The sequence below is a fragment of the Puma concolor genome, chromosome C2, assembly GCF_028749965.1.
Source record: "Puma concolor isolate L17-30 chromosome C2, mPumCon1.1.hap2, whole genome shotgun sequence".
Classification (NCBI taxonomy): domain Eukaryota; kingdom Metazoa; phylum Chordata; class Mammalia; order Carnivora; family Felidae; genus Puma; species Puma concolor.
Genome location: NC_141675.1, coordinates 78,049,384 through 78,062,033, shown reverse-complemented (window position 1 = coordinate 78,062,033; position 12,650 = coordinate 78,049,384). Strand labels below are relative to the sequence as shown.

Below are 12,650 nucleotides of genomic sequence, written 5' to 3'. Positions count from 1 at the left end.
TCAGCTCTTGTCCTAGCTTCCTAACCTCAAATCCCCTCATCTCTTGGGCCTAAAAAGCACCTTCACCCATTAGAGTAGAATTGAATGTGACCATCCACTGTAAAGGGGGGCAAATTAGGGAAGATCTAACGCACCCCCCCTCCCTCTCCAAACCCCAAAGCTCCCAAGTCAGTTAGAAACAGAAGGCCAAGCTTGGCCTTTTGAAAGCCAGTTTCTTTTTCTACCATTAACTGTGTTAGCAAATTTCCAAAATGTTATGAGAATGAGGCATCGTTTTTCCCTCCTAGTTCTCTTGATTAGGAGTCAAGAGTCCTACTTTCAAATGGTGGGTGACAGTGTTCCCCATGTTACTTATTAGGGTGGTACCTCTTTCCTAGGACAGGACCAGAAAGACATGACCTTGGGGTAGGGGAAGCTTTAGGGGGCCTTACTGGAGAGCTGCAGTTCAACCCATATGCTGATTCACCCGCGGAAACTATTGACAACGTGTGTGTCTGTTTCTCTTTCAGAAGTGCCTAACTGCCAGTCGTCCTATATCAGAGGGGGGTATTTCTCCAGCAACCATGAAGGCAAGTAATGCTTTTTAAAATAATATTTGGGGCGCCTGGGTGGCGCAGTCGGTTAAGCGTCCGACTTCAACCAGGTCACGATCTCACGGTCCGTGAGTTCGAGTCCCGCGTCGGGCTCTGGGCTGATGGCTCAGAGCCTGGAGCCTGTTTCCGATTCTGTGTCTCCCTCTCTCTCTGCCCCTCGCCCGTTCATGCTCTGTCTCTCTCTGTCCCAAAAATAAATAAACGTTGGAAAAAAAATTAAAAAATAAATAAATAAATAAAATAAAATAAAATAATATTCAAGGAAGCTTAACATGCTCAGCTTCCAGGCTCAGATGTGAGATCAGAGGTTAAGCCTTTCTTAAGTCATGAAAATGGGAGCTAATTGATGGTAATCTTGTTATCTTGAGGCACACTCCTGAACACAGTGAGCGCCACCATCAGTTTCAATAGTAAGGACTCTAACTTTTAGGAGTTTATGGAATAACATGAAGAAACAGTAAACCAAGCTGGTTTCCACATGTCCATTCAAGGAGGTTTTATATGGCTGTATATGTAACATTATTGGCCTAAACTGGAACTGGGGAACTACATCACAACTTGAGATGGTGGGTTTAGGACTTCTTCTCTGGACACTTAAACAGGAAATGGGTTTTTTTCTTAGAACATTTTCCACAGAAGTTTGTCTTGTCTTTTGTCATATATATCTGTCTTCAAATACCTAGAGCAGTGTGATTCCCCAAACCCATAGCATGAGCTTCACCTGGGATTTGTTAGAAATGCAGGTTCTCAGGACCTGCTCCCCCCCGCCCCAAATGGAATCAGAGGCTTCAGGGCTGGAGTCCAGGAGTCTGTGTTGTGACAGGCCCTCCTGGTGATCCTGATGGGCTCTCAAGTTTTAGAACTACTATTGTGTCATGAGTTGCAGCTTTGGCTGCATGTTAGAATCAGCTAGGGAGCTTTTAAATTTTTTTTTAATGTTTATTTACTTTTGAGAAAGAGAGAGAGCACACACACGCATGCGCGCCTGGGGCGGGGTGGGGGGGCAGAGAGCCAAGGAGACACAGAATCCAAATCGGGCTCTGAGCTGTCAGCACAGAGCCCAACACGGGGCTTGAGCCCACGAACTGCAAGATCATGACCTGAGCCAAAAATCAGACGTTTAACCAACTGGGCTACCCAGGTGCCCCCCAGCTAAGGAGCTTTTAAAACTTTTGGTGTTCAGGCTTCACCCAGAACAAGTAACTCAGAAATTCTGGGGTGGAGCTTAGGCATTAGTTTTTAAAGTTCTCCAGGTGACTCCAATGTGTATCCAAGGTTGACAACCACTGTTCTCTAGAGGTTTTGAGGAGGTTTGAAAAAGCTAATAAAACAGCACTAGGAAGCATCTGCTCATTTTTGTAAGCTACCGGTTTACAAGCATGATTTCTATGGGTAGCTGCTTCCCACTGTCCTGGTGAGAGAGAAGACCCAGTGTGGTTGCATTGGGTGCCTGAGAATATTCTGAGTGCGTGTCCAGCCCTGGGAAGGAAGGGCTGTCTACCGGACCTCTGACTGCGACCGGCACAGCTGTGCGGGGCTCTCTTCCAGGTTCCCGAATGTTTCTGCGGCAGCAGTTGATGTCTGCAGCAGGCAGACTGGGAGGGAGTGGGGAAAGAGAGGGAGGAAAACATTTTGCATAATTACAACATTTAGGAAGGAGCATGCTCTTAAAGGAAATATTTTTAGTAAAGCTTTGGGCTGCTTACTACACACAGAATATCTGGCGAGTTTATGTGTTTTCCCCCTCCTCTTTCCCATTCCTTTCCCTGACCCCACACACATCGGGGAAGCTACTTGCAAAGAGACCTGCATTCTTAATTGCTCTAAATTACCGTGACGTGGGTTTTTTTCTCCTTCTTATTTATATATGCTTGACCACAGGCGCCAGTTAGTGGAACAAGTGTTTCTGATTGGCATCTGTGATTACTAAGATAGCCGGCCCGCCTTAGCGTTCACCTGGAATCTCTGCAGAGCACGTGAATCTTTCATTTCCACTTGGCTCTTCACACAGGTCCTTCCTTCCTGCCACCTTCAGTGGAGTGGTTGGTGGTTGTGGCCACAACTGATGTAACTGCTGGTGCAAATTTAACTGACTTAAATTTCACTTAAATCAAGAGCATCTTGCAGATGTTTTAGAGAACCTCGCGTGGCAGGGACTAGTGACCACAGAGACACCAAAACGACTCTCACCGGCAGACCTTCATCTGATTGGTTTGAAAGCCAAGCCTAGGATTTCATCTAGATGTACATTTTTTTTTCCCCTGTTTGCTGTGAATGTAGTGTCCTTACCTAGAGGAAGAACAGGGCCAAAAATAGCATGGCAAGTTTGACAGATGTGTAAACGTTGAAGGAGTTTATTCATGATGACTTGACAATAAAGGCCATTAAGACATCACTGGAGTGTTAAAATCCATGTGGAAAGTCAGGAAATATATAGCTTCCTAGCAGCCAAGGCCAAAAAAAAAAAAAAAAAAAAGAAGAAGAAGAAAGAAACATGAGGGGTTATGTAATTCTTGTTGCTAATATAAAGTATAACAGTTTGTCATAAAGTCAGTTTCCTAGTACCAGATTGGAAAATAAATATATCATAGGAGTCACTGAATCCCTGACTTAAAAGTTAACATTGTAGGGGCGCCTGGGTGGCTCAGTTTGTTGAGCGTCCAACTGTTGATTTCAGCTCAGGTCATGATCCCGGGGTTGTTGGATCGAGCCCTGCATGGAGGGCTGAGCATCGAGCCTGCTTAATATGCTGCCCCTCTCCCTCTGCCCCTTTCCCACTCTCACGAGCATGTGTGCGCTCTTTCTCACTCTCAAAAAAGTTAGTATTGTATTTTTAAATCTTTTTGTAATGGATTCTTTCATACTTATTCAAAGATTTGTTGAGCACTTATGTACAAGGTGATATGAGGATACTAAGATATTCAGGACATGGTCCTTATCCTCAAGGAATTTAGAATCCATGACAGAGAATTATAAAAGAAAGCTCTCACATCATCCAATTAATTTCTTAATAGTACTTATCACAATGTACAACTACTCTCTTCATTTTTTTAAACTATCAGTTATTGTACATTTATGTGCCAGGAGCTACTCTTGGCACCCTGGCGTAAAGATAAAACAGATCAATGTAACAGAATATATATTGACTCATTGTATTCTCACACAACACTGTAGCAATGGCTATCTTCCCCTGTCAGCAGATAAGGAAACAAGCACAGAGAGGTCACGCAGCTAATGTAGGTCCATCAGTCTGGCTCCAGGGCCCACACTCCTTAATGCTCCACACTACCCTGTGTCTCACTTTTCCCCCCGCCTTTTTGGTGTGTGTCCCCCAGTCGGGATACAAGCTCCATGAGAGCAAGCACCGAGTCTGTATTCTTCTTATCTACCCCCTTCTAGCACAGTGCCTGGCATAAATATTTATTGGATTAAATAATAAATAAATGCTAATAAAATATGCTTCCTTTGATGTTGTTAAATAAACAGAAATAGCGCTCGGGGCTGAGAATAATACAAACCTCAAAATAATCTCAGTTTCCTCCAAGCTGGGCAGTGCTTTCCCGTCCCAGGCCTCTTAAAAATGGTGCTGGTCCTGCCGAGAACTTGATCTTAAAGAACAGCAGATTATTTATTTCTTGGCGTCTTTCCCCGCGGGTTTTTCAAGTCCTAGCAAATCCCTCTCAGCATCTAATGCCAGTCCTTCACTGCAGAGCAGCTCCCCCAGCCTCTCCCCACGACATACCCAACACACGTAGCCTGTACCCCGCAGCCAGATGAATGGAACGGGGCGCATGGCTTAGCACACAGGAGCTGCTAGGGCTCTCTCCTGAGGGGCGTGCTGGTAGAGGACAGTGTGCTTGGCATGCTCACACGTCAGACCCAGGCTAGGCCACAGGGAAGGATGTGGTCCCCATCAAGCCTGTCTATTAACCAGCTTTGAACTGAACACTGATCTTGTCAGGGTGCCTGGTGACGTGACGTGGTGGTCAGCATGGAATGCCTATTAAGGGTTTGTGGACTGAGAATGCTGGCCATCCTTCCTTCTCCTTGACCCCTTTCATTTTTTGCCCTACCTTCCTTTCATTTCCATTTCCATGTGTTGAGCCCATCAGCTCCCCTTTTTTGACCTCTGTTTTATTGTCTAGACAATGAATAAGTTTTCTTGCTAGAAGAAATCTCTTCAGATTTCCTCCATTATGTCTGGTGATAATACCGCCAACCTGCTTTTAAACTTATTGCTGGTCACAGTCCTCCCCAGGCCCATGTCTTTACTCATTTTGGCAACATTGTCTACCCTCTAAGCTCCTTCATAATTGAATGGGGTACAGTGGCAGCCTTGACGATTCGTAGGAAAGGTTGAAATTAATATTTGCTAGAAGGAAAATGGCAAGACTACGTGCAGATCAACCAAATCCTCCCAGCTAGGCCAATGGAAATAGATGAGATGCCTTTTCAGATATAAAAGCTTAGCCACAGCAACAATGACCCACACAGACCTCATAACAAGATGTGAAGGAACTCACCCATGACTCAGCGCTTCCCTGCAGTCTTAGCTCGAATAGCAGGACTAAGACATCAGAACACAAATGCCTAAGTCCTTTTGAAGCCCCCCAAATTCAGACTCGCACGCATACCGCAATTAATACGCCTTCAGACCTGAAATAGTAGAATTCCATTTTAGTCCTTAAATCCAGAGTGTTAGTAGAATACAGATCGAGTTTGTCAAGCAACATGGTCTTTCTTTTTAACTTTCCTTCAGGCTTTTCATATGAAAAAGATCCCCGGGTGTACTTTGACGACACTTGTGTTGTTCCTGAGAGACTGGAAGGTAAGTAGCCTCTCCAGTTTGTTGCTAAGCCAGAGTGTTGGAGATGTCAGAGAGCCTCAGTCAGTGTTGTTAACACCGAGTCGGCAAGATCAACTCCTTCATGCCTGAGACGCCTGAGAAACTTAAGACTAAAGTATTGCATGTATATCCTTGTCCCAAATAGGCAAAGTCAAACAAGAGCCCACCATGTATCGGGAGGGGCCCCCTTATCAGAGACGAGGTTCCCTTCAGCTGTGGCAGTTCCTGGTTACCCTGCTTGATGACCCAGCCAATGCCCACTTCATTGCCTGGACGGGTCGTGGCATGGAGTTTAAGCTGATCGAACCTGAGGAGGTAAGCACTGGCTAGACTTGGATGATACTTGACCCACTGATGATGATGATGAAGATGATGGTGATGGTGACGGGTGCTCGTTTAGTTCTCCATTGAGGCTTTTCACTGTACGAAATACACTCTTCCTTCTCATTCACGCTCTGACCTGGCCAATGGGCTCGGCAGTTCTTTTCCTATCGATAGGACAGTTTACAGTTCAGGGACACGCAGGGTTCTCCACTGGAGAAAACACAAAAAGTATTAGTTAAACATCTGCATAATCTATAGAGTGAGGCCACAAAGACTTGCATTTAGAGAACGTCTGTTTTCCGTCTTGGAAAGTCTTTCTCAAGTGTTGTCTCGTGATACCAGCTTGTTTTGGTGTTGGTCCTCGTATGTGTCAGGCTACGTTTGAGGCTACGCGGACACACTGTGTGACATTTTGGTAACATAAGATGCAACTTCCCCACAGCATATTTCAAATGGCTCTAACCTAGACAAATAAAGTGATCAGAAATGGGTCAGTCTTATGAGCTTAGTTTTTTTTTTAAGCTTATCACGTGGCATCACAATAGTTGAGAGGTGACCCCAAACCTTCATTATTTTAATAGACAAAGAAACATTATTACTGTCCTTTGCCCAGAACTGTTGACAGATAGGCCTACAGATAATACCAATACCATTTCTTCAATGGAGAAAATACACAAAATGCCTTTCCTGAATATCACGTAACAAAGTGAATTAAATCATGGTTTCAGTTTGGCATATTCCAAAAGCGCTGATTTTAAATTTCTATTCGATTTAAAATCTAAAGAGATCATAAATGGGGGGAAAAAAACCCTGCCCTGAAGATCTTGACATATGCTTCTTTTGGTAGCATATACCTAGGCATTATATATTAAACCAGCAGAGCAGAAGTTGTCTTTGGGTTGGGTTTAATCGAAATGGGAACAGTCCTATTGGAAGGTATTTGAGCAAGAATTACAGTTTTAGATGTTGTTTGATTAACACCAAGGCTCACTCAGCACACCAAGGGGATAGTCGGTCTGGGAGTTAACAGCAGGAAGTAACTACTTGGCACTTGGTTTAGAAAAAGAAAATGATCTGAAAGTTAAGATGAGAAAAGGAGACTATGTGGATTGGGAATTTATAAAGAATCCTGACTGATAGGACTGATAAGAAAGGCTTCATTAAAGGCAGTTATAAAAAGAAGCTGTATGGTGTTCCCTGTCTTGTATCATTCATGAAAATGGAAATGCGTCAACATCTATCGTAAACAGTTTCTGTTAAGACTCAGTCTCCCTTCAAAGCCAGAGTTTAGTACTACTGTGTTTTTCTAAGGTTTCTTCTGGGCTAAGTCATGTACAAATGGAGCCCTACTGGAGAGCCCCCCACCCCACATCCTTTTCCTGATATCACAGCCAGGTTTATATGACGCTTGAGGAAAGCATGTTGCCTAGACTCACTGAGGCTTTTCGAAAGCAAATCTGTCATGTGGGCAGCCCTTATTGATTTATCTCATTTCACAAGCAGGAGCTTTTATTACTTTATTGCCACTGCCTCAGGCCTAAGCACAGGCTGTGCAGCTGCAGGTAAACCTGGTTATGACCCTTTATAAAGCTGTTATTGAATCTTCTGCTCTCCTACCAGTGGTAAAGACAACGATGAACAGATGGTAAAGGGCCCCTGCTTTCGTACTTAATAGAAAAACTAATATTAATCCAAAATGCTCATAAATGTCAAGTAGCCAGGTCGCACCAGAGGCCTGTGGTGGCCTTGAGCCTCCCTCGGCTGACTGGACAGCTTTGTTTCTTCAGGAAGTACTTCCTTCCACTCCACCTTGAAATCCCCCAGCATTCCCTGAACTCTGAATGTTCTATTCTCTGATGTTCTAGGACCGATTCTGTTCTGTGTGTGCACTTGGGCCTCAGGACACACAGCCTGCAGCCTTGGTTTTCTTAACCTGCTGGTTGTATAACTTTGGCCATCCCTACTCTTTGTTAAAGTCAGGAAGATACCAACTCCTCGAAAAGGCTGTAAGACGTTGTCATGGGGGGAGCTTGAAGGGTGAAGCGGAGGAGGAAGCTGTTTGGGACGTAATTGTAGGCAGCTGTGTGGCTGAGTAGTGCACTCTGGGTAATTATCCATAATATCCATTACACTGTGCATGGAAATTGTGGTTTTAGAACTGCGTTTTGGCAGGCCCCCTAATCAAATGTCTTTTGATAGTCATCCAGCTTAGCACCCTCTCAATTATGACTGACTCGGCTTTAATCTGGAGCCATTTTAACTGTGAATCTGCATTAATGAATATTTTGGGGGGTAGGGTTGTTTGTTGAACATGTGGCAGATAACTGATGCCATGGGGAGGTTTAAAAGGATGGGCTGCTAGAAAGAGCCGCTCCTTGTGCTGTGGCTTGCTCTCTCTTGAAAAGGGAGGAAAAGAAATGTGAGTCTTTTAACTCTTTCAGCCTCCGTCCTCAAGAGGCATGTTATCGAAGTAATGAATGGAAAAAATGAAAGAAAGAGCTGCTGACAAGCTATTGCCTGCTCCCCTTCCCCCAGAAATGGGGCAGCCCTCATTTCCACAGCCTTCAGTGTGCCGTATCATGCCTTACTGGGGAGGGCTATTGAATCACAGGGCCCTGGCCAAAGAGGATGAGTCAGTAACTATGGCTACCAGAGCTGCTTCAAAGTCAGCGCATATGCACAACCTCTCTCCAGTAAGCTATTGCATATGCAAGTGACAGCAAGGAGAGGCCAAGGCTGAAGTTGGAGAATGTTCAAGAGTTAGTTTCCACCACCGAATACAGTAAGACGTTGAGGCTGGGCTTCTTTTGTAAGGCCCCCTGTGTCACTTGACGGCTCATAGTACTTCAAGGACAGCTTTATGGTGTCATTGCTTTTGAACAGGGTAGAAAGACCTGAATTGGTTTAGCAGGTTTCCCTTTTACCACTATTTCTTCCGGCTTAAAGTGTTGTATCTTCTCTAACCAAGGGATGGATTTTTGCTTAATTGTGCCTTTTTGGCTATTTCAAAGATGGAGTTGAATGGGTGCAGTATGGGGAAGGGAGAGCCAGGGACATCGTGTTTGCCATAGGGGCGTGAGGCAAACAAATGGAAAGTTAACTTTCACATGGTCTGTTGCAAGGCAGAGGGGAATCATGGCTATTGAATTATTCTAATGTAATTAGGACAGACGCATTCTTCCTTGCTTATCAGATCATTTCTGATATTTTTTTAAAGGTCAGCTTAGAATCCTGACTTCAGAAGATGTTGCTTTCATTCTGCCCAAATACTTTAAGGAAATAACTTTAAGTGAAATGCGTTTTTTATGACCCACTTTCCCGTTCGCAGTCTTCCTACTTCCCATTTTGTGTGTAACATCTGGTTTTTTAAAGATCAAAGGAATACAGTTATTTTGTTTGTTTGTTTTTTTAAGTTTCCAAAAGCGATCTCAAATTTTCAAAACATGAACCCCTGGTTTACATACACTTAAAGACCTCTGAGGAGACTCATGTTTCTGGAGTTATTCTTCTCCTTGGACAGTCATCCTTACAGGTAGGGTTTGGATGTTGAGATACTTGAGAACAGAAGTTGCTTGGCTGTCCTGATGATTGGGAAAGCCTACTAGGACGTTTTTTTGCTGTAAGGCTTCTTCGCCCAAAGCTCCGGTTACATCCCCATCACTGCACCTCAGGTGGCCTGGGTTGGGTATAATGCACTTCATAACTGTTTGGGAAGCCCTGTTAATTTTTCATTAAGTGGATAATGGTGCTGCATGTCTTAATGTCCATTCTGTAAGTCCGCTGGGAGCAGGGGATTGGATGGCAGTGGGCTGGAATGATCCGGTTCCCCCTTACTCCATGAGCTGCAGTAAGTAAACAGCTCCCAGCCCCTCGCCAATCTTATTAGAATTGAACTTTTGCTCTGCTGGCCCATTAGCAACTCACTAGTGTGTTTCTAATGTTTCAAGAATGACCACTCTAATTATTCCTTATTGACTGCTACAGAAGCCATAGCACTTAATGGCAACATGTTAATGGTCTATGGGTATTGGTCAATAATTCATATGTGGAGAAACACTAGAGAGCCTGCTTCCTCTGGGACCTTAGCCAAGCCCTCTGCAATCTTAAAGTGCTAGGATTCTTCCACCTCTAGATCTCACCTCTTAGCAGTTGTGACTAAATCATCACCTTTGTTGAACATCTGGTCTTGAGGGAATTAAGTGATTTTGCTTCCAGGTCAGGGAAATGGATCATTGACCAAAGCAGTCAAATTACAGAACTGGCTCTCCTGGGATTGGGAGAAAACCACCAGGCCCAGGGAATGAGTTTCCATTGCTCTCTGTCTTCCTGTCTCTTTAGGTTGCTCGGCGTTGGGGCATCCAGAAGAACCGACCAGCCATGAACTATGACAAGCTCAGCCGTTCTCTACGCTATTACTACGAAAAGGGCATCATGCAGAAGGTGAGCAATGATGAGAGACACCTAGACTGCTCTGACCACTTTCAGAGAAAATGCCAAGGGCTTCCATAATAAGACTGTTTATAATGGCTGGGAGAAAATGTCAGCCTCATAAGTGATTCTGCTGTAGGAAAAAAATCTTGGAAAAGCAGACTTAAGATAAGAGTCAAATGAGATATAAAGAGCACTCTTAATGCTCTTGGGTACACAGAAACCAGAGGTTGCATGTGGAGCACGCTATGGGAAAATTAGGCTCCTCTGCTTTATTTAAACTGCCTCTAATTACAAAAATGTCCAGAAACTTAGGCCAACTATTACATCCATAGTACATGAGTACATCAGGGAATCAACTTGAAGGTCTTTACTCCCGTAAGTGCTGAGTTGAAATCTTTAGTTGTCAAAACACCTAGACCTCTAAATATCTTGATTTAATTCTTTTTTTAATATAATTTATTGTCAAATTGGCTTACATACAACACCCAGTGCTCATCCCAACAAGTGCCCTCCTCAATGCCCATCACTCATTTTCCTCTCTCCCCCACTCCCCCATTGACCTTCAGTTTGTTCTCTGTATTTAAGAGCCTCTTGTGATTTGCCTCCCTCCCTCCCTCCCTCTCTGTTTGTAACTATCTTTTTCCCCTTCCCCTTCCCCTCCCCCATGGTCTTCTGTTAAGTTTCTCAAGATCCACATATGAATGAAAACATATGGTATCTGTCTTTCTCTGACTGACTTATTTCACTCAGCATACTACCTTCCAGTTCCATCCACATTGCTGCCAATGGCATGATTTCATTTTTTCTCATTGCCAAGTAGTATTCTGTTGTAATATAAACCACATCTTCTTTATCCATTCATCAATTGATGGACATTTAGGCTCTTTCCATAATTTGGATATTGTTGAAAGCGCTGCTGTAAACATTGGGGTACATGTGCCCCTATGCATCAGCACTCCTGTATCCCTTGGGTAAATTCCTAGCATTGCTATTGCTGGATCATAGGGTAGTTCTATTTTTAATTTTTTGAGGAACCTCCACACTGTTTTCCAGAGCAGCTGCAGGTTTAATATTCTCAATAGTGTTAGAGGAATAAGGAAATCCTGTTTTTCTCTCCAAACCTATAGAAACTGGAACTCAAGTTAAAAACCCAAGGTTTATAAAATGGCAGCAGAATCACTTGGTAGCAAGTTGTTTGCAGAATAAAGGATGAAATGTATTTTGAGGAAGCCAGCACAAAATACTTATTGGGGTGGCCGGTGAGAGGACCACAGTCTGAAAATCCTGTGGATAGGCAGAAGATGGCAATGGCAGATCACTGGTTCATCATTCGTAGCCACCATATTTTATGCTGTGCTATAACCCAGACTCTAACATTTACACGTTGCGGCAGTCTGGTGGTGGCCGATAAGATGCACTTGGCAGAAGCATATGGCCATTGCTGTTGAGAACCTGGCTATGCTGAAGCCAGGTTTATCTTTCTCGTGGGCAGGTGGTAATGTGACCCCATATTCCTCTCACCAGCTTAACAAATATTAAACAGCTTTTCATTGTCTTCTGGATAAAGACGTAAAGTAAAGATAAAAATAAAGTCTTACGGTATTTTAGTGCTTCATATAGACTATAAGGCTATTCCCAGTCTGGGCACCATCACCTAACATCTGTTTCCTTACCTGCATTTGACCTCTGTCACTTGCACAGCCATCTTTCTTTTAATTAATGTAGTATTTGTTTACCAGAGAATACAGATCACATGCATGTAAGTCATCAAACATATTAAAAAATGAAAAAAACCACATTAAACTATCATCCTATTTAAGATTTAGAACATTCCTAGTCCCTTCATTGCCTGGCCAGCCAATAATCACCTTAACACTCCAAGAATCTGAAGTCCTCGGGTTGGGTCCCTTTCCTGCTTCCAGCAGCACCTACATGTATCTCTATCATGGCCCTTGTCTCTTTTTTCTAAGTTACTCATTACTAGTCAGTATCCCTCACTTGTCTCTATGAAGTCTCACAGTGCAAGCTCCTTTGGGACAGGGCTGAGGGTTTCACTTCAGTGCTTGGCACAGCGTTGATAGAGACTCTAGGATGAGCAATCACTCTATTCTACTTCCCCTTTTTGTAAAGTGTGCAATTCAGTGGTTTTTTAATATATTCACAGTTGTGCAACTATCACCACAATCAATTTTAGAACATTTTATCACCCCAGAAAGAAACCCTAAACCCATTAGCAATCACTTTCCGCTTTCCCCCAAACTTTACACATACACATACTCCTCTCCCCCGCCACCATTTTAATGTTAATACTATCAGGTGGAATCCTAAATTCAGGAAGATGAGCTATTATTATTCCTTTGCTGTTTCCAACTCCAGATCCAATCTGGAACTTGAACTAGTAGTCCCTATGACTAGGTCCTTGTTTTTTAAGGAAGTAGAAGAGAACTTCATTTCTG

The 12,650-nt window shown here is 43.5% G+C and overlaps 1 protein-coding gene across 1 annotated transcript in view; it reads left to right on the top strand.

The window, feature by feature from the left end:
- The window catches only part of ETV5 (ETS variant transcription factor 5), a 61,258-nt gene that overhangs the window by 43,454 nt on the left and 5,154 nt on the right, over positions 1–12,650 (top strand). The window contains exons 9-12 of the mRNA XM_025913289.2: positions 510–569; positions 5,353–5,421; positions 5,585–5,754; positions 10,102–10,203. Of these exons, the coding sequence (XP_025769074.2) occupies positions 510–569; positions 5,353–5,421; positions 5,585–5,754; positions 10,102–10,203 (401 nt within the window). The remainder of the gene's footprint in view (positions 1–509; positions 570–5,352; positions 5,422–5,584; positions 5,755–10,101; positions 10,204–12,650) is intronic.